This window comes from Ciconia boyciana, chromosome 20 (genome assembly GCF_034638445.1).
Source record: "Ciconia boyciana chromosome 20, ASM3463844v1, whole genome shotgun sequence".
Lineage (NCBI taxonomy): Eukaryota > Metazoa > Chordata > Aves > Ciconiiformes > Ciconiidae > Ciconia > Ciconia boyciana.
Window position 1 is genome coordinate 8,622,724 of NC_132953.1, and position 20,902 is coordinate 8,643,625.

Below are 20,902 nucleotides of genomic sequence, written 5' to 3' on the forward strand. Positions count from 1 at the left end.
GCTCCGTGGCCATTCTGCAAAGATTGCCTGATACTAGCCTGTCTTTTTCTGTTTCAACAGGGAGTTGGGACCTAGAAGTAAAGAGCTGAAGCTACAGGTGCTGGGGAACAGTGACAGAGGGGGAAGTGAGTACGGGCAGCCGTAAGATGGATCGTAAGACGGGGAGACAAAAATGCCTAAGGGACTTCCTGTGCTTTGAGCCTGTGGTAGTTCTGTGTCTGTACGACGTGTGATGAACTCTGCAAAGGATTTTTCAGATCCAATTTTACGTGAGCCTCTGACTGCACGAAGTGACTCTGGAGTCTGTTCTTCTTAGTGAAACGCTCTTACTCTGACCTTTTTGGTACCTGGGAAGTTCCCGTGGCCCGCCTGTCTCCGCTCTGAAGCGGGGAGGGGGATGCGGGGATTTGCCCCCGTGTATTGGAAGAACGTTGCAGAAGGCTCTTAACTCTGTTCATTTGTATTCAGTCAGGGACTAACCACAGCACCTATTTTTGATGGAGGCCGCACAATGGCCACCTCTAAGGGAGTCGATTTCTGGATTGGTAAAGAGGAGCGGAGGAGCGCTGCCAGCCCCCTCCTCCCCTCGAACCTGGGGGCTACCGGAGTTGTGGGGATCTGCTTCGTCGGCCCTCAGGGCTGCTTCCCAAAAGCAGGGGTTGCCTGGGAGACATCTGAGGTGCTGAGGTCATGCGGTCTGTTTTGTTTTCCTGTTCCTTCTCGCAGATGTGCTGCTGGCACATGCCACACTTTTGCTTGATTCTTTGGGCAAACAACCATCTGGGAGACAGGTCTGCTCGCTGGCCCCAGGAGCTGGGCGGTCACTGGCGGCTGAAGCTACCATTATATTGGAGGTGAGCTCAGAACTCCATACACTCAGCACGAGGGTGCGCTCCGGAAGCGTTCATGGTGTGAGCCTCTAGCTGGAGACAAGTGTGATTAGCCTGGGCTTGTCACAGGGGACTAGCAGACCCTTAAGCTGAGGAAGGGTGTCACCTGGCACTCAGTCCCTGAGCCTCCCTCCATTCAACCGACATTGTAGCGGGGATGGCTCTTCAGTGTCCAGAGCAGTAGCTTTTGTCACCCCTATGCCTGCCTTTCCGTCTGGGAGGAAGAGAGCCTCTCTGAGCTGTGCTTTACTCTTTGTAGCTGCTATTTCAGGAGTCTCCTGCGTCTTTGAATGCTCAGCATGCCACATCTCTGCGAACCAGCATCACCCCCACTAAGAAGGTGGAGATGGACCGGACCATCATGCCCGACGGCACCATTGTGACTACTGTCACCACGATTCAGTCCCGGCCCAAGGCAGACTGTAAACTGGGTGAGGCTGCCCCACAACAGGCGGGGCTGCCCACGGCGTCTTGTACGATGGCCGCTATGGGGGTGCAGACTCGGCCACGATATTCCCGAGGCTGCTCATGCGGGCAGTAGCAAAACTGTTTAGCCATTTTATGTTGTGGTTGTTGCAGACTCACACCTTGCACGGCACTTCCGGGTTGGAACTCGGGCATCGTCGCCATTCCCTTAGCATCTTGCAGCTGGCTGGAGATGCATGTAGCCTTTGGGGAGGGAATTGATGCAGCCCTGGGTTTGGGGGGAGGTGAGAGAGGGACCAGCCTCTGTGATGCCCTTTGGTGGCGGGAGGTCCCAACTCTTAACGTGTATGCTGCCGCATAACCTCTGCGTGATGTCAGGCTAAGCGTTTTGCCCCTCTTCCTCTATTTTCTTCACTGCTAAAGAAGTTAACGCTGTACATACTGAATGCAGAGCCGAAAGCATGTTGACCTTAGTAGTGGTTGTTGCTGATTGCAGTCTGGCATCCTGATCAATGTAGTGCTGGATATTCCATGAGGTGGGGCTGGGAAACAGCATGAACGGGGTCTCACGGCAGGGCTGCTTCACGCGTCTTTTTCCAGTAGGCTTTTTACTACTTTGTTGCCAGAAAGCCTCACGGAGACAGCCTCTGCAGGCTCTCTGTGAACACTCGAGGCTTTCTGGGGGCGTGCGTAGCGGGCCACGATACAGTAGTGAAGTTGCCTAAGCTTCATCTCCACTTACCGGCATCTCTGTGTCTCTGCCTCTCTCTCACTGTGAAGATTCACCATCAAGGTCGCCTTCCAAGGTGGAAGTGACTGAAAAGAAGACAACAGTGCTTTTGGAGAGTGGCTGCCCTCGCGGCCCCTTGCCCAGCGGTAGCCGTAAGTGCTTGGAAATCAGAGGCTCTTACTGGAGCGACTGCGTTCCTTAGCCCTTCTTGGAGAGCGACAGTCTGAATGTGGGTCACTGAACTCATCTGCGTTTGCTGCAGAAGAGAATGCCCAAGTGAAGGCGGGGGCAGAGGGGTGGTGGTGGGTGGGGGCAGGTAAAAGAAATTCCACTTTGGCTATCCCGTCTGTGACGCTGGGTGTTTCCTTGCTTGACAAGAACATTCCAGGCTATCCGGACCCCAAGAGCTTTGATCACCCTGTACTCCGGGCTCTGTCTCCGGGACAGAGCGCTGCGGCCATTTTGACTGTTTGCAGCCAAGGCTACCCAAACTCTGGGGAGTCTTTGGAATTCTTTGTCGAGCGGGAAGGGTATTTTAATGATAATGCCTGGTGGGAAAGCAAACTTTTCAGGTGCCTAAAAGAGCTGAGAGCTATATAGAGCTTCCTTCCTTTGGTTTATTTGGGCAAGTCCATAATAAATTCTGTTCTCTACCTTTGTGCACATGTAGTTGCCTATTGCAGGCATCGCAGGCAGCAAGTGACCTCTTGCCCGTGCCAAAGGTTGCTATTTCAAGCATTGGTATCTTTCTTGTGCTCAGGGGATAGCCATATGCCCAACGGCTTGGATCCGGTGGCCGAGACGGCAATCAGGCAGCTAACCGAGACGAATAACAAGCCCGCCAAGAAGACCCCAACAAAACGTAGCACGCTGATCATCTCGGGAGTTTCCAAGGTCTCTGGTAGTTAGGGGGCTCCGTTTCCAATCTGGGACATTGTTTCTAGGGATGTGTGCGTGAAACCACCCTGTCCCGTAGGGACCAGTGTGGGAAGGTTCCAGCACAGACGACTTGCTCGGCAGAACCCTTTCACTGCTTCCTTGCAGCTTGTCACTGCTTCCCAGTGAGTGTCGAAGGTACCTCGCCAGCCCGCAGGGTAGCTGCTGGTGGGAGTTCGCAAAGGGCAGTCGCAGAAAGGGAGGCTGCTGCTGTAGCTGGTTGGGAACCTCGTGGAGAATCTAAGGAGTTCTCCTCAGACTTGCCTACGGGAGGGAGGGAAGTGCTGTGGAATGCTTTGGAATTGGCCATGTTCCAGTATGTTTCAGCAAAAGAGTGACGATTGCACATTGGTGCTGTCTAGCACTGATGATCGGAACTGGAGCATCCATATGTAGCTGTGGATGGAGGAAGGGAGATACATGCGATCCTTTAGACCCTGTCTTCCTGTCTGCCTGACCTTCTGACCCCCCTCCAGGTACCTATCGCTCAAGATGAAATGGCACTTTCTCTGGGTTATGCTGCATCCCTGGAGGCCACGGCGTACGGGGATTCTGCGGCAGAAGGTGCAGCTGACCAGATGCACGATTCTACCGAATCGTCACAGCTGCTGGAATCATCGCCGTCGGGACAAAGAGCCAGTCAGGAGCTGGATGAGACGACGCGATCGGACATCTCTGAGAGACCATCGGTGGAAGATGTTGAGTCTGAAACTGGCTCCACGGGAGCCCTTGAGACCAGGAGCTTGAAAGATCACAAAGGTAAGGATGAACTGTTAGATGGTAGCTAATGTTAGCCTGTTGTACTTGAGGACAAAGTGACATCCGAGTTCCCCACCCGAGCGTGGGGGCTGCAGCCAGCTTTCGGCGTGGCAAAGAGTGGCTTCTTCTGGAGCCTGGAAGAGCCTGCCTCTCTCCCATGCTTCCTGCTGGAGCGGTTCCAAACTCCTCTATTTGCAGGTGTCCAATTCCTGTGGCCTTTTCGATTTCTGTGCTCTCTTAGATGGGAACCCTGTGCAGCTCACATGATCCTGAGAACACTTTTCACTCCCTGGCCTCTGGGTCTGCAGATTAGGCACGCATCCATAAATAATGGTTCCTCCTCTGAGTTCGGCTGCCTCTGGCACGGAAATGGAGGCCGCCCAACAATGTGGATTGTATGGGCCTTGATGCCCTCCCTCTTTCTCTGTTAGCATCAAAGCAGCATGTCTGCGCAAACTCTCTGCTTTTAAACGATGGAGCGGGCCTGACCTGACGGAGTTGCTGTTCTGGGCTTTCTGAGCTTGTGTCAGTTAGGCAGGTCGCACACCTTGGATTTGTCTGCTTGTAGCCATGATGGTCTCAGTTAGCTTCAAACTTACATAAACAAGCACAAGCCAAAATCTCGATTGCTGAGAGTACAAGAGTGGGACAAGTTTCAGGGGGTTGTACCCTGGTCCAGCCAGGTACAGTTTGAACTGTGGTGGCCCCTTGTTTGCACGTCAGCAGGTAGAAAGGTGTGTGGCCCAGATTCTTGAGAGACCTGGCGGGCGGGGAAGAGAAGGAAGAAAACGGAAAGCAAGCCCCCTCTGTAGGAAATACTGTTGTAGCATTGTATGGTGTGCAGGTTTTGAATATGCCTTTTTGCACCCATTTGGGGCTGATGGCGATCGGCATCTCCATCCTGTCCCGCCCGCGTGAGTCATCTGGAGCCATTGCCGCTATTTGTCTCCAGATTTGGGCATCTCGTGGAACCGTGGGCAGTTGTTCCAGGGGCTTGATGACTGGCTAATCCGGGTGCCCTTGAGACGGGCTAGTCTGAGAGGCCTTTTCCCTGTTGTGTGTTCCTCCCGGTGTCCCCACAGGCAGACATTCTCACTTGTTTTCCATTCATATGAGCCTTAGCTTTCTATTACAATTCTGCACACTTCCGCTGAAGGGAGGACATTGTTGCATAAAAGGAAGTTTACCCAGAGGGGACACGTAACGGCGTGCTTAGTGAAGCAGCTTGTTGGTATTGCAGTCTATCCTGAACACAGACTTTGCCTTGTGGCTGGGAGCTGGGATTCGCTGACCTGCCGTGTGCTTCCGCCACTCGGGGTGGAAGAGGTCTTTGCCGCTCATCCAAGAGCGGCCGAGTGCGTTGTTGCCCCCGAGGCTTGCCAGGGCAGGATACTATCGTAGTTTCCGTCTCCTTCCTTTCTGTCTCTGCAGTTAGCTTTCTTCGGAGTGGTACCAAGCTCATCTTCCGGAGGAGGAGCAAGCAGAAGGAAGCGGGCCTGAGCCAGTCACACGATGACTTATCCAACGTCGCCGCCAACTCTGCCACCAGGAAGAAAGCTGGCAGCTTCTCCCGCCGCCTCATCAAGCGCTTCTCCTTCAAGTCTAAATCCAAACCCAAAGCTAGCGACAGCACAACAGCAGGTGAGAACTGAAGGAGGGAGAAGCCTGTTGGAAAGATTGTGCAGAGATCCTTTTCTAGTCTCTTGTCTTCCCACTCCGCGGTATCTGTGACCTGCAGTCCAGTTCCTTCCAACCTTGGCTGAGGGAAGACACCCCAGTGCTTTATGCCATTTGGGGAGCAGAGGTGGCAAACTCGGGGCTTAGGCTGCTCGTCTGCCTTGGCTTAGCCTTCTCCAACTGTCATATCCCACCATGCTCTCACAGAAAATCCAGGTGGCATGCTAATCCCTGCGGGGGTCCCAGGAGCTGCGGAAGCGACTCTGCCTGCATAGCTGTCTGGCATCGCCGGGTGCATCCTGGAAAGGCGGGGGGTCCTCTCAGGTGGCAACCTTCAAGAGTTAAAGATCGAGAAACTACCGGGTTAGCTACGTTGCCGAGAAGTGTGGGATGTAGCCTCGCTCAGCTCTTCTAGTGAGAGAAAATGACATGGTCGCTGGCCGTCTAAACGCTCTCATTGCTTCTTCTTGGTGCAGAGGCCGTAACCTGACTGAGGTGTGGCGCGGGGCGATGCGTTCCTGGGCTGTGAGCTGTCAGGAGAACAAGCTGCGGTTCTCCCTGGCTCTGCCATTGGAATGGTCTCTGGTTTGGACAGTGCTGAGGGATGCCTGCTTTCTGTGCTGTGCTGATGAAGGAAGGATTCTCTAAGAAGAAGGAAGTTTTAACCACTGGGAGAGTTTTTGTAGAAGCCCGCATCCTTGCAAGAACGTCTGGTCGGTGCTGTCGGTGCTGCCACCCTGTGACACAGCCTTCCTTCCGCATCTGTGTTCTCGAATGGGGAAGGGGCTGTGCTGCACGTGCGCACCAGCCGTTGTATGCACAGAATCCTTTCCCTCGGGGGCAGTTGGGGGTGTTGCCAGCGGGGCATCGGGCTGTCTTCCAGACCTGCGGAGTGCCTGGCCTCTCGCACTCTCGCGGTTCTCACGCCGGGGACCGGCACTACGCTGGGGATGGACGGTGAGGAATGTGGTGATGCTAGCAAAAGGGCAGTCTGACCTGGAGCCTGAAGCCACGTGGCAGAAAGAGGCAAGAGTTTACATGTTTTCACTGATGAAATGATTTCCTGTAGTAGAAGGAGCCTTTCTTGGTTGCATCCGGTATTTCCTTTCTTCTAGCAAACCCAATCCGCCATGTTCAAACAGTGGGTATTTGTGGAGGGAGAGGCACGCAGGGGAAAATCGACTCCTTGCGCGGGAGGAGACTGCCGGTCTAGACAAACAGTTTTCCGGTCTCCTGATGCATGCACGTTGCAAATATCCCCAGAGTACCCGTTCGGATAGCGTAACGATGCTCTTCGGAGAAAAGCCTGTGCCCTGTCGGCGTGCCTGGTTTGAACGGAAGCTCCTGCTCTCCTGTGGGTTGTAGAGTTAAGGAGATGGGGCAAAGTGGAGGAAAAACCTCACTGAGGAGCGATCACCTAGGCCTGACTGGATTCGCTAGCTCTGCTCTCCTGTTACAGTACCTCCCGGGGTGGGGGCTGTCGCCCTGCCTTATGCAGGATGCGACCAACTGAAAAAGCAGTTGTTCTCTTGACAGTGCATGTAAAACAACGTCATGTTCTTCAGAAGGACAAATCCTGGCTTACTGATACGGCCGTCGTGTGCCATTTCCAAAGACCAGAATGTGTGTGGTATGCCGCTGCGAAAGGATTTACAGGTGGGAGTTTCAGGGCATCTCTTGAAAGTGTCTGGAGGCAGGGAGGGCCAGAGTCACCCAGGACTTGGATTGAAAGTGCTGGTGCGTGCCAGCAGGAGGGACTCTCTTTCCTGTTTTTCCTGCCTATTCCCCATGAGGTTGGGCATGTGTGAGAAATCAGACTGGTCCAGCTGGCTGACCAGGAACCTCATCTCCATCTGTTTGTTTTGGTCTGGGAGTCTTTCTGTCACTCCCGAGCTCTTTCATGTCTTTTATCCTTTGTTTCTTTCGTCGTCCACACGATAGTGTGGCTTTGTTCGCAGCTCCATGCGCTGTGGATGTTGGAGCGCTCGCTGTTTCTCGCTGAAAATCATTTTCCTCGATGCGAGTGACCAGTTCCTGCTGCAGCGCTGGTGGAAGTTGGCAGTCTGCAGCTTGCCTCTAGCGATCTGGCTGCCGGTTTGACGTAACCTTCCTTTGCTGGGTTGGTGCGGCGTCACACGTGGCGCTGTCCTTCACAGGCATGCCCTTGTTCCCAGAGCCTCGGGGTTTGGTTCCAGTTTGGCATTCTCTCTTCCACCGTCCCCGCTACGACTCTGCCACTGTCACTGGTGGTACTTGACACTCTGTTTTTGGTTTTTGTTTATTCTTTTTTAATACCATGTCAAGGTTGCCTTGAATGAAGAGTGCTGGCTGAGCCCAGACAGTACCGCTTCTCTAGTGGGATGGCTGTGAAACCTTGCATTAGAAATGCTGGTTTGAACGGAAGGGAACTTTCAGAAGAGCCAGGAGCTCTTCAGTTGCGGGTTTATCACAGGACCTTCCACGAGTCTCATTTAATAGTCCTGTATTCTTTTCTTTAAACCACAAGAGCAGCTTGAGCTGTCTTGGTGCAGAGCAGCTGGAGGCGAATGCCCGAGGCCTCCCACTGGTGCTTCCGAAGCGTGAATCTGGGGCTTGTGTACGCAAGGAGGGCCGCAAGGGCTAGTGAGCATTGTCCTTGTCGCTGTAGACTGGAGGCAGAAAAGGTGAGCGAGGTTTGTGCCCAACGAACATGTACCTAGATTTCGACCGGAATATTTTGGTCTGTCTCGGAGGAAGGAGGCGATAGGAAAGCTAGGAGTAAAACCAAAACTTGTGTTCCTCACCGGCCTTGGGGAGCAAGGATCCCTTTCTGGCCCTGTTAAAGGGGAAATTCCTGCCACACGTCCATGGGCATTCCTGAATTTCTTCCTGGTTTGTTGGCTCCAAGCTATGCCTGCTGATGAATCGCAGCGGAGGTACTGTTTTTGATTTTGAGCTTTGACCTGGCAGAGGCTCATCTGGGAATCTCCTGGGCTGCGGTCCGTGGAACGAACGGCACATGGGACACACGACGGTTGGCGTGTATCTTCCCTTGAATTTTTGGCAGTGCTCTTTATCATGGGCAGTAAATTGCTGTGAAAGTTTGTATCTGCTTAGATAGCTTGCAAAGGAAAGGGATATTGTCAAGTGCTGACAGAGCGCACCCCCAAATGTTAACTCCCGTACATGCTCGTGTTTCCTTGCGGAGATGTACTTTCTGCCATTTTGTTGCTTCCCAAAGTCATACAGCGTAGGACTGATATTGTAACCTTTTATCTTCTTCTACGTGTTCTTGGTAAGTGCAGAATGTTTTTCAGGGTGTTTGGGTAAACTGCTGTTTGAGGGACAGAGGGATAAGGGGGATCGGCTCAGCTGTGTGAACCAGGAGTTTTCTAGGGCTGATACGCTCCTGATTAATGTGTTGATCCTTTCTCTTCGTATCCGTGCATGGCTTCCTTTCTCGCACGCACAGTTGTTTTCATCCCCCAGGTAGTAGGCGCTGGTTTTGTTAGTCCCGGCTATGCGAGCACGGGTGACTCTCCCAGCTTCCTGAAGCCAAGAATGGTAATGAATCCACCTCATGGGGCCAGTGTGATTATTGGCATGAGAAACAATTCTTCTATCCTGATCTTCTTGGAAGGAAAGGGAAGATCACATAGGTCTTTGGCTTCCAGAAACTATAAAGACAGAGTCCCAGGCAGTTTCCCCCCCATAGAACGGCTGCTTAAAGAAATCTCTTTTGTATTTAATCCCTGCTTGTGCTTCTGGCTTTAAGACAGAAGAAATGCTCTTTGAAATCTGCTTTTCCCTGTTTAACTTCTCCTGGATACCCATGCCCTCACCTCGGCACCATTGCGGGGTCTGTGGCATTGCATAATGCCTGGGACCACGGAGCAACCCCAGTGCACGGCGCGGGCCGCCGTCTAACTTCTTAGACTCGAATGATCTGCAGTTGCCAGGTTGCTGTCTCAGGGTAGGCTCAATATTTGCACCTTGTGAAATCGGTCCTCGACCGGATATGTGGGGAAGAAGAGCGGCAGAATGGCAAGCTTGAATGCATGGAGGCTTCTGAAGGAGTTAAGCCTGCTTATGAGGGCCTGCATTCCAAACGCTGTGTTTCACTGCCGGCTACACAAGTAGAAATGGTGACTGGTAAATGAAGCCAAAGTACACGTTTTGGTTTGGTTGTTTTTTGTTTTTGCTATTTTGGCTGAACAGAGTTACTAGAATTTACCTATGGTGTGTATTTTTACTTCTCTGAAGAAAACAGATTTCTCTAGCTGTAAGTATGATTGTAAGTATGTTTTTGTCTGGATACATCCTCTCCCCATGTTTTGGTAAGGCTTTTTAAGAGCCTCCCCATCGAAAAAACCCTCGCCATCAGCCCATGAGGGGTATTCTCTTGAGGGGAGAGAAAACAGGCATGGGAAGAAATGGAGGGAACCGCAAAACCTCAGTGTTTTGGGTGTTCCGTAGGCTTTAGCGTGATGGATGTCTGACTGAGGCCCGGTACTTGGAGAGGGCGCTCAAAGGCTGCGTGTTCGAGGGCAGAGGGATTGCACGCGTGCACGCGTGTTTGCATGCACTTGTAATTAGAGCGCGCTCTGCGAATGCCTGTACTGGTCACGCTGCCGAGTGACTGAGGACGGCAGGGCCGATCGGTGGGTCAGGAGAGCAGCCTTACCAGCTTCTGTGGCGTCCACAAAATATTTCTTAAACGGACCTCTGCAGGGGCAGACTTGAGCAAGCAAGTCCAACTTCTGCCCCTGCAAGCACCCTCACGCTGCTTATGTAGTTGAGGATGGGTTTTTTAGGCAGATTGGCTGAAGTGTGGGAGAGCGAGGGGAGACCACTTGCGTAGAGAGCTAGTCAGAAGGAAGCGTAATGAAAACCTCTTCAAACCGATATAGGAGGGCCACGGGCACATGCTTGTTTCTAGACTAGAACTGGGCGCATGGCAAAGCGTACGCTTACAAATGTTTTCGTTCCACTGTTTTGTCTTTAGCAATGCTGCTTCCTTCCTGCGACGGCTTCTTTTGGTTTATTGTTTGCTCAACCTACAGAGAACTAATTTCTGGGTAGCTGGCGAGGTGCTTGAATGTTGGATGGCTGGCATTTGCGTGTTTTGGGGTCTTTTGCGGTGTTCTCCCTTCCCTCCCTCTAGGTCACGGTGAGTGTCATGGTAGAGTAACAATCCCAGTGGTGGTCAGACTTCTGGAAAAGGTCTTTGTGTACTCGCGATATCACAGCTCCTTCTACAGGCATGACTGCTCCACACTACCTTTCCTTGCTCGTACAGGTACTGGACCAAATACCCGCGCTGAATTTGAATTAGCGCCCCTCCTTGTGCGTGCTCTTTTGTACTTTGATGCCTTCTCTCTGGGTGGATTATTTGAACCCCAGATTGTTTAGAGGGAAAAAAAATAGGAACCGCGTAGCTATTTAAGAGATGAGAATAAAATGACTTAATTTGGACTAAATGAATGAAGTTCTTGCACCTTTGTAAATATTGAAGAAGAATTCCATTGCTGTGTAATGGCTGAACCTCTTAACTTATTAAACCACATGGAAATCAAAACCTGACCCTGAGTCTGACTTCCTATCTGCTGGAATGCGGCGAGTTGGGCTTTGGCTTTCTAGAAGTTCCAGGAGGCAGTTGATTTGTAGTCCTCTTTTGTAAGACTGTCGTCTCTGAACAGCCCTTTTTGCCAAATGCAGATACACGAGTTTGCAGTCCTTAAGGCCACGGCAAGGGCTGTAGCCTTTGCGGTGCTTCTAGGAGGCAAGGGATTCTTGAGATGGCCGTGTGAGCCCCGGAAAGCATGAGCGGTACCAAAACCTTCGGCTGACCCCGGACATGCCGCAGTACCCTGGGAGGGTCAGTTACAGCTTCTCAGGGTGCCTTAGCGGAGCAGGGAGAGCCCTGCCCTCTCCCTCACGAGCGGCCACTTCAGCATTTTCTTCTCCCTTAGCCTGCCCTGCTTTCCCTTGTTTCTTGTCCTCTTGTTATCCCACAAGTGTGAGGTCGTTTACCAGGTGTGCGACTCGCCAATATACACGCAGGGCAGAGGTATTTTATTTCATGTCTGCGCAGAAATGGGTGCTAGACGGTAGCTCCACAAAGCTAGCACAGAGGTCGGTCATACAGGTACAGTATTTATACGGTCTAGCTATGCATATGCATAAGTAATCACACAAAGCAGTTTTCTATCGGTCTACATTTCTCTTATTTCAACTTAAAGCCACAGTGCGACTTTAACACGCTGCGCACGCTGAGCGGTGAGGGCTCTCTGCTGGGGCCGGGGTCTCCAGCTCGAGGGGTGTGACTTTTAGGATTATAATGAGGATAGCTCGCATTGAGGGTGCTTCTTATCACACTGCTACTAGTAGCTTCAGACGGTTCCCAAAACATCTTAATTGGCTTGCATATTTCTCCAGGATGTGCTTTACTCCCAAGGACAGTAAGTCTTGTTTAGACGTTCCCCTTTCCAGTCTGAATCCCCCCTTAATCAGCTTTATGTAAGCCCTGGCCTTCCACCAGCTCCTGTTAGACTACACCGTTTAGACTACAGTCTGACGTCCATAGTTGGCACGTTCTGAGCAGCAGAAGGGCCGTAAGGGGCTGGGAGACGGACCTGGGGCTGCGTGTGGGCGGGAGAACCGGTACAGGGAAGCCGCTGGCGGGGGCGCGGGGCGGAGGAGAGGGGCCTGAGCTCCGGTTGCGGATGGAGCCGCCGGCGCGCGCTGCGAGGCGCGCGCTGCGAGACGCGCACGCGCAGTGCTGCCGAGTGCTCACTGCTGCCTCCAGTCGGCGGAGGGCGGGTACTGCAGCTCGGCGTTGGCGCATGCGCGCGTCCCGGGAGCTGCCTCCGGCCCCTCCCGCGCGCCCTCGGTGGCCGGCGCATGCGCGGTGCCCGCGAGCAGCATGGCGGCGCGGCGGGTGAGCTTCCTTTCGGCGGCGGCAGGTGAGGGCCGGCATCACCGGTGTGGCGAGCGAGACCCTCCGGCGCTCTCCGGCTCGGACGTGACTCCCGCCCGCCTGCCTGGAGGTAGTGGGACGGTGGGGCTCGGCACCGTGGTGCGCGGGAGCTGTTGGGAGCGGGCCAGGGCCTGGCCCGTACCCCGTTCGGTTGTGAGAGTCCCCTTGCCGCCCCGGCTGCCCGTGGACACGGACTGCCGGGAGCCCCGGAGAAGGACGGGGCCCCGGATCCAGCCTGGGGTGAACAAAGGTAACTGTCGGTAACGGTTGCCCGTTCTTTTCGTCTCCTGGGGCGGCCCTGAGAACTGAGTTATGCGTTCCTCCTCTGCGGTTGTCGCTGACTGCATCCGGCTTAGGTTTGCTTGTGTCGTCCCTGGCTTGCCTCGTTATCGTAGCGGGGTGCGTGAAAAGGGAAGGGTCTAATACTTGCTGTCTTTTTAGACTAGGTGCCGTGGAAGATAATGGAAAAAGGCAAACCAGCTGAAGAATGAAGCGAAGTGGATCTAACTGGAGGCCGCCTCCATCTGCAGGAGAGAGAAACCCTGCCTCTTTGAACCGGGAACGATCCTAATTAATAGTCCTCAGCAGGCTACATCACTAACGTATAACACAGGGTCTGTATATGTATCCGAAGATACGGTACGCCCACGTACCGTGTGTGTGTGATACGCTATGTATCTGTGAACCTTCTCATTTCAAGAGCTGTAAGACACTAGCTGTACTCTCTCAGATGGATGACAGTCGAGTAACCGGAGCTACAGAAGAGGAAGGGGGAGAGAGAAGCGTCCGAATTGTACATTTCTCCAGGCAGCGCCAAGAGCTGTGGTGAGTCCCAGGCCCTTGGGCATGCGTCCCCCTTCTTCCGCGTCCCAGGCCCTCACCGCCCTCCTCTGCATCCCCCATTCTTCCCAGATCCCTGCCTGTCTCTGCCTTTCCCTGCCTCCATTTCTCTGTTGCACCGTCCTTCGTTCCTCCATCATTCTCTTTTTGCCTGTCCATCCGTCCGCCTGGCTCCCCCTCCCTGTGCCTGGCTCTCTGACTCTCTCTCTTTCCCTCTCTGTCATTTTTTCCACTTACCTGTGCTCCTGTTCTTCTCTCTGTTCTTGCGTTGAGCTCCCTGTTCCTCTCTTTATCCCTCGGCCCCGCTCCCCATCGCTCTTTTTGTCTCTCCACCTCTCTGTCCTTATCCCTGTCCCTATTTTTTTTCCTGCTTCCTCTCTCTGTCCTGCTCCCTGTCCCTCTGTGCTGTTCCCTGCCCCTGTCCTTCCCCCGCCTCCAATTCTCTGTTCTCCCTGCCCACCCCCCCCACCGTCATCTCTCCCCCGGCCTGTCCTGCTCGCCGTCCCACTCTTTTTTTCTGTATTTCATTTTCTGGCTGCCTGTCCTTCAGCTTTTTTTTATATTCCTCCTGTCCTTCTTCCTCTGTTCTTCTGCCTGTCCCTCTCTCTTCTTTCTATGAGTACTTTTATCAAGATGTCTAACCCTATTTTTTATTATTTCCTGTCTGTCCTGTGTCACGTTGCTTTTAAATTTTTTTCTATATCTATTTTTATCCACTTCACCGTCTTTATTTTTCTGTTTCATTCTAGTCTGTGCTGTACCCCGTCGCTTTTAAAATTTTGTTTCTATGTCTTTGTTTATGTAGTTTGCTGTTCCTGTTTTTTACATTTTTCCTCTGTTTCCTTAATCTTGTTGCTTTTTAAAGTTTTTTCCTACATCTGCTTTTATCTAGTTCCTGTCCCTATTTTTTAATTCTTTCTTGTCTGTTGGGTGCTCTCTCAATTTTTCAGTTTTCTTTCTATGTCTCAATTTATTTAGTTTGTTGACCCTATTTTTTAATGTTTTCCTCCTTTAATGCCTCAATTTTTCAATTTTTTTCCTATGTCTACTTTTATGTAGTTTTCTGTCCCTATTTTTCAGTTTTTTTCTCCTCTGTCTTTGTACCCTTTTGCTTTTTACATTTTCTTTCTATGTCGACTTTTATCGAGCTGTCTATGCCCGTTTTTTAATTCTTTCTTGTTTGTCACATACCCTGTTGCTTCTTAAATTTTCTTCCTGTCTTTTATTTTTTTCTCTTCTCTCAATTCATCCCGAGGCTTTAGAGAGTCTCCTCGGCACGCTGTTATTTCTGAAGCATAATTTGTAGCCATCTCAGTTTGTCAGAACATCTTCTCCTTCTTCCTCAGAGCAGTCTCTTTGTCCTCTCCTCCACCTCGCTTGCCTCCAGTGGGTCAGTGTCTCCCTTGTGACATCTCTACTCTGTTTAGATCCCCTCCGGAGTACCTCATTGTGTCAGCAATCCTTTGTTTGTCTCTTTGTCCATGTTTCCCCCGCCCCCTCGTTCCTGTCATGACGCCTCCCGAGACTGTCCTCGTGCCCCACGGCACCCTTCCAGCTCTGCAGCCCTCTTTGTGTGTCTCTCTTATTTGGACAGAACCCCTCCTCAGGCTGTCGTTGAGCCCCACAGCTCCCTTACCTTATTCACTGCCGTCTAGGATGTCTCCGTTCGGTCGCTCATCCCCTGAGGACATCGCTGGGACACCCTCTTGGGTTTTGCATTGCCTGCCAGAGCTGCCTTCTGTCTCTCTCTCTCTCGCTCTCAGCAGCCGCCTTGTGCCGTCACCGTGCCTCCTGAGGCCGTCCTCGTGCCCCGCAGCCTTCTGTGGCTCTGTAGCGCAATTTGCACCCTTCTTGCTCCCGAGAACCATTCCCGCTGACATCTTTCATCTCCAGAGCACTCATGTTGTCCTCTCTGCTAGCTAGGACACCTCTGTTCAGTCCCTGGTCCCCTGAGGACATCTGCAGTCTGTTCAGATCCCCTCTGGACTTACTCCTTGTGTCCCTGAGCCACCTTTGGTCTCTCTGGCCCGTTCAGGGCCCCTCTGATGGTGGCACGATGCATATGGATGCCTTCAAGGTTGCTCTTCGCACACTTTTAGCTTTGCAGCTGACCTCGCACACCCCTCTTGTTCCCTCAGAAGACTTCCTGAGTCCGTGTCTGTGACCTAGCCCAGGCATTCTGTCCTCTCTTCCCTCTAGCTGTGCCTCTCTTTGTTCCCTGGCCCTCTGGGGACACGTTTACTCAGTTCAGATCCCCTCTGGATTTAATCGTTGTGTCCCCAGTCCTTTTTCTGTCTCTCTGGCTCCCTCAGGACATTTTTTCTCCCAGTCACGATGCCTCCCGAGACCTTCCTTGTGCTCCACGTCCATCTTGTAGCAATTTGAGCTGTAGAGCACTCCTTTGTTCCTCTATGCTATCTAGGATCCCTGTGTTCAGTCCCTGGCCACCTGAGACCATCTGTACTCCGTTCAGATGATCACCCGAGTTCCTCCTTGTTGTCCCAAGCCACCTTTTGTCTGTCAGCCTCCCTCAACATCCCTTTCCTCACAGTCACGATGCCTCCTGAGACCTTCCTCGTTCTCCACAGCACCTTGTAGCATATTATCTCCCTTTCCATCTTTCTTGTTCCGTCAGAGCCTCCCATCTTTCTTTGCTACGCAGTGCTCCTTTATCTTTCTCTCTGCCATCAAGGGTGTCTCTGTGTTTGGTTCCTCTCTCGCTCCGTCATCTCTAGTTTGCCTAGATGCCCTCCTGAGACTCCAAGGCCCTCCCTGTGTCTCCAAGCCTTCTTTTCTTACCCCGCCCCCTCCTCATTCCTCTACTCTCTATAACAATGTCATCTGTAGTCCACAACATGCTTGTAGCACTTTGGCTCCCTTTCGATTTTTTTTTTGGTTCTTTTGTGCACTTCAGAGCACCCTTATCTTACTCTTTGCTGTTTAGGATGCCTTCATTCAGCCGCCGGCCTCCTGACAACATCTGTACTTGGTTGAAATCCCCTTCAGAGCTCCTCATTGTCATCTCTGAGGCTTCTTTGGTCTCTTGGGCCCCCTCAGGACTCCTCTGCTCCCTTTGCCAAGTTCTCGTGAGACTCTCCTATGCCCCAGAGCCCTGTTTTAGATTGGCGGAGCCCTTTGCACCCCTCTCTTCCCCTCAGAACCCTTCCTGAGTCCGCATCTGTTACCCTGGTCAGTCTTTCTGTCCTCTCACCCGTTTGGTGCGCCTCCATTCAGTCCCCGGTCCCCTGAGGGCATCTGTACTTTGTTCAGTTCCCTTTTGAGCTCATTGTGTCCCGAGACTTCTTTGGTCTCTCCGGCCCCTTCAGTACCTCTCTCATCCTTGTGACGATGCCTCTTGTTCTGTCAGAACCTTTGCCAAAGCCATGTTTGTGCTCCACAGCAGTCTGTCTGTTTTCTGCCTTATAGTAAGTTTCTGTTTGGTATCTGGCACCCCAAAGATGTCTATTGTCAGCACAGGTCTCCTCTCGAGTTTTTCAAAGGAGGCGATAGCCTTCATCTGTTTTGATGGACGCATCTCCTGTGGTGTTTTCTGCTGTGCTTTGCAATTTATTTTTCTTCTAGCTACTTAGGTGTTAATTAGGCTGCTTCATACAGCCTCTCATACATTTCTTGTATTTCCATGGTTTTTTTCATGTTTTCTGTCCTTTGGGACTCACGTAGTTCTGTTAACAGAGTCAGTCGGAGAGACCGTCGAGGTGCCTCTGAATTGTTAGCGATTTACAGTAAATAGTTTACTTTGCAACCACAGATGTTTTTGAGAAAGGATTATTGTGGGATCTACATCTGCTTTTTCATTCAGTCCTGTCCAGAACGTAGTTCTCGTAGAAGTTAGGAAGCACGTGTGGTCTTGCTAGAAATGAAGCGTAACCCCATAGCATTTTGGTTTTTTTATAGGAAACTAAAGCACGTAATTTTTGATAATAATGTTATTGCATTTAATGAGCTACTTTCCTACATAGCTTAGTATGACACCTATCTTTTTCTATCTGCGTCCCAGAAAAATCAAGTTTAATTCCCTGCCCGGTCACATTGTTGATGCAATAGATGCAGTTGAAGTTAAAGAGCAGGGATTGTCGTCGTCTCCAGTAAGGGTCGCTTTTTCTGTCCAGTGCTTTGCATGCTGTAAACTTAAGGCAGATGAGAAAACTCCCTGCCACTCCTGTGGCCGCCTTTATGCTTTCTGGTGGTTTGCCCCTCCCTGTTCCCAGGGGATTGTGGGATGGGTGGTGGGCAGGGCCTGCGGTATGTTTTGGGGTATTTAATAGTATGTTTTGGGGTTTTTTCTTATTCTAAGTGCATTGTGTTTTCTTGGAATTCCTGACTTTATTGAAGATTAAACCTTTTTTTTTTTTTTTCCACCAGTTTGGCTGTATGCTGTGTAAGTTGCTGATATCATCTCTCTTAATAGAACTGATGGTGAGATGATCTGGCAGGGGTTAGGGCAAGCATCTTGTATGCATCTGTATATGAAATTTTAGCATTTCTCAAGAAAGCGGCATGAACGTAAGGCATAATGTCTGTCAGGGTATGGAACGGCTCATTGCCTTTCCCGGTTGCCCGCAGAGTACCATGTTGTCCCTAGAACCTTTGCAGCTTGTGGCCGGCCCCTCATAGGTTATAAGTGTCAAGACTTTGCTTATTTTGCGGGCCTGTAGCAGAGCCCAGAGTCTGTGGGAAGGCAGAAGATAGGAGGTGCCTGCAGAATGCAGGGCACAGCTCGGAAGAGCAGCTCCCGAGGAGCTGCTGACACAGGGGGTTCAGGGGTGCTAATACAGGGCAGGAGCTGTCGGGAAGGAGTGGGGTTCCTTCCCTGACAGTTCAGGAGAAGAGAAGGGGTTTCTAAAGTTGTGGGACCAGGGGATGGTTGGGAAAGGGAGGTGGGTTCATCAGCCTTTCTCAGGTCAGTTTTGCAGTTGGATTTGGGTGTTGATGAGGTCTGTTCTCTTTTAGTCTCTCTGCAGCTGATGGGACGTATGGCAAAGTCACAAAAGACGCAGTGTATACTATCTGGGTCTCCGCATCGCAATATGCAGGGCTGAATATCAGAAGAGTCTCATCTTGGAAAGCGCAAGGTACATTAAAATACATGCTCCAGAACTCGGAGGTCTCTGCTCCTCTGTGCCTTTTAGTTACTGCATTCCCTGACTGAATTTTTGCATCCATCCCTTCACCGTCCATGTGGATGTCACAGTCATTGTTATTTAGAGGCATTGACTAGGCATTTATTTCCAGTGCAGGCTTGTATCGTTGTCTTCCCTGGAATTTCTTGGAGAAGAGGATGTGTATTATTTGTGCTCATAACAGTCTTCAGCCAGGGCTCTTTTTTATCTCAGTCCCGGGCACACAAGCTTTTTCTGTTATTCCATTTTTGCCTTTTTCCTGAAGTGTCCAATGAGGTTTGCTCTAGTATCGGTCATGGCAGATAGGTTCACTTGTTCTTGTTCATCTAGTGTGTTTTTAGCACCGGTTTCTGTACTCGTAAGGTGTCCATTTTAGGTCTTTGAGTCACCATGTCACGCCATGGTGGTTTTTCCATCGGCTGACTGCTGCTGTAATTCCCTAAGGGGCTTTGTAGGTAACGGGGCTCGAGGGTCTCATGCCGCTTTCGTGGCGGACCTCTCGTCCTTGTGGCTTCATCTGTCGGGCAGTCTCGGTTGCCTCATGCTACAATATCCTGTCTTTTTGAGCTTTCTGCTTTTCGGTTAGAATTTTTTTTTGGCAAGGTTTCCTTTGTTTTTTCCTGCGGGTAAAGTCAGGTCTTCTTTTGACATCCAGGTCCCCGTGGCTCTCTTTCCTCTTTTTTTGCCAGGTATCCTCACCAGCGTTTTCCCACGAGGGGAGCAGAGCGCTCGGAGTGCCAGGGCATCCAGGGAGGTAGCATGAGGCTTCCTCTTGTCTTTGCAGGGCTGACCCTGAGGAAGTCCAGTACGTGGGTCGATCATGTGAGTATATATTACATGGGTGCGCTAATCCCTTTCAGAGTGTGTCAGGGGGTCAAGATCTTGTTCTGTTTGGTGTCATATCTTGGTGCTTTAGGTCATATCTTATTTGCCAGGTGTTTTGAACTAATTGTGTCTGATTTCCCTAGCAACTCACAAAGGGGTTCACCTGATGGCGGGCACTGTTGCTGAAAGGCAAAGCAGGGTCATAGCAGAGTTTTCCATTTCTGGGGATGGGCTCAGCTGTCTCCTGCACAAACTTCTGTTATGCAGTTACCGGGATGGTAGCTTTCTTTTGATGTCTTGCAGAACAAGAGGATGATGGAGCAGGTTATCAGAGCATAATAATTTTCTCTTCCTTTGGCAGTGCAGGCAGCCAAGGCCAGCCCGCATTCAAGGAGTGGCACGAGGATATCCATGTTGACCGTCAGCAGAGGAAGGAAGCTTCTTTTGGAGGCTGAGGCGATGAAGCAGAGTCCTTAATTGTTCTGTTTGATTTTCAGCATGGGTGCGGGGAGGGCCTGGGACATGCCAAACATGGTCCTGGACAGGGGAGCTGTCTATTACATGGGAGGCTGCGAGAGCTATCATGGACACCGCTGGGCTGGCGTTAGAACCCGGTGCTTGGCTTGACCTACCTGGCAGAACCATCCTGCCGTCTGAAGTAGTGAATACTTCTGCACTGAGCTTTTAATAGCTCGGTCTGCATCACCTTCGGCGTTTCCTCATTGAGTACCAAAGATGATGCAAAATGCTTTTTCCTCCACTCAGTTGTAGTGTTCACAAACCTTCACAAAAAGAAGGAAGTTTTAGATTCTACCCAGCTTTATGCTGAAGGTTTTTTCCTCTCTCAGCAGAATGTCAGCTGCCACCGTTTCACCGTGGTCACCCTTTCTTCTGCCACGAAGGTACAAGACGGATGGAAAGGATCCGTAGTGGTCTGCAAGTACACGGCACATCTATGATGTGTGCCTGCGTTTTTCCAAAGGTACTCGTAGCGTGGACTTTGAAGTTAACATTAAGAATGTGCCAACTCTCCTCCTATAGTTTTTCTATGAAATATTTTAACACAATACTAAAAATAGAATAAGGTCTGTTCTGGAGCATGTTACACCTGTGCAAAGCTGACTTCCCTCCGTTTCTTTTCTCTTCCCGAAAGCGTAATCTTCTGTTTCTGTGCGCTTCCTATGAAATGATACTGTGAAAATAATTTTGTACTAAAAGAGGAAAGAAACTGTTGGGAAGAGTTCAGGTGTTCAGAAGAAAGAGCCTTTGTTTTCATGGGAAAAGCTTTCTGCTTTTTCAGTCAGTAAGGTTTTAAAATATCTTGTAGCAGCACTTGAAAAGCCTTACTGCGATCCTAGCGTCCGTACGAAAAGCCGTCAAGGTCAAAGAAGAGACGTGGACAAAACGGGACAAATGGGCGTCGCTTCCGCGAGTTTTCCAGGCTTTCCCAAGAAGCGTTAGCAGCCTTGTAAGTACCGCCAGTGATGTGGTTTTGGTGAGTTACTGCTTCAAGAAGGTCCTTTTTTCCTGAAGCTACAGTGTGTAGTTTTTGACTTCATTTGGAAAGAGATTTTCCCGACTGGGCAAATCTGGACGTGCCAGTAGAAGTCATCAGCAACAAGACTTTTCACTCTCTTTAAAAACACCCAAAAAAGTCAATTTCCTTCCAAGGACCCAAGCCCAGCACGTCTTCCAAAAGTTGATGGCATCGCTGGTCTTT

General features: G+C 51.1%; 1 protein-coding gene across 16 annotated transcripts in view; it reads left to right on the forward strand.

Annotated features, from left to right (window-relative positions):
* C2CD2L (C2CD2 like) overlaps positions 1–20,902 on the forward strand; it is a 66,064-nt gene that overhangs the window by 13,212 nt on the left and 31,950 nt on the right. For 3 of the 16 annotated variants that reach the window (XM_072884805.1, XM_072884808.1, XM_072884809.1), the window contains 8 exons: positions 61–125; positions 727–854; positions 1,150–1,321; positions 2,097–2,198; positions 2,807–2,940; positions 3,459–3,741; positions 5,173–5,382; positions 5,626–10,987. In XM_072884805.1, the coding sequence (XP_072740906.1) occupies positions 61–125; positions 727–854; positions 1,150–1,321; positions 2,097–2,198; positions 2,807–2,940; positions 3,459–3,741; positions 5,173–5,382; positions 5,626–5,693 (1,162 nt within the window). In that variant the 3' untranslated portion in view covers positions 5,694–10,987. Of the gene's footprint in view, positions 1–60; positions 126–726; positions 855–1,149; positions 1,322–2,096; positions 2,199–2,806; positions 2,941–3,022; positions 3,108–3,458; positions 3,742–5,172; positions 5,383–5,625; positions 10,988–12,817; positions 13,202–17,234; positions 17,323–17,599; positions 17,654–18,187; positions 18,310–19,046; positions 19,180–19,543; positions 19,652–20,030; positions 20,165–20,509; positions 20,651–20,902 lie in introns of those variants that run through there. The other 13 variants (XR_012045942.1, XR_012045938.1, XR_012045944.1 and 10 more) reach the window with 13 other exon arrangements.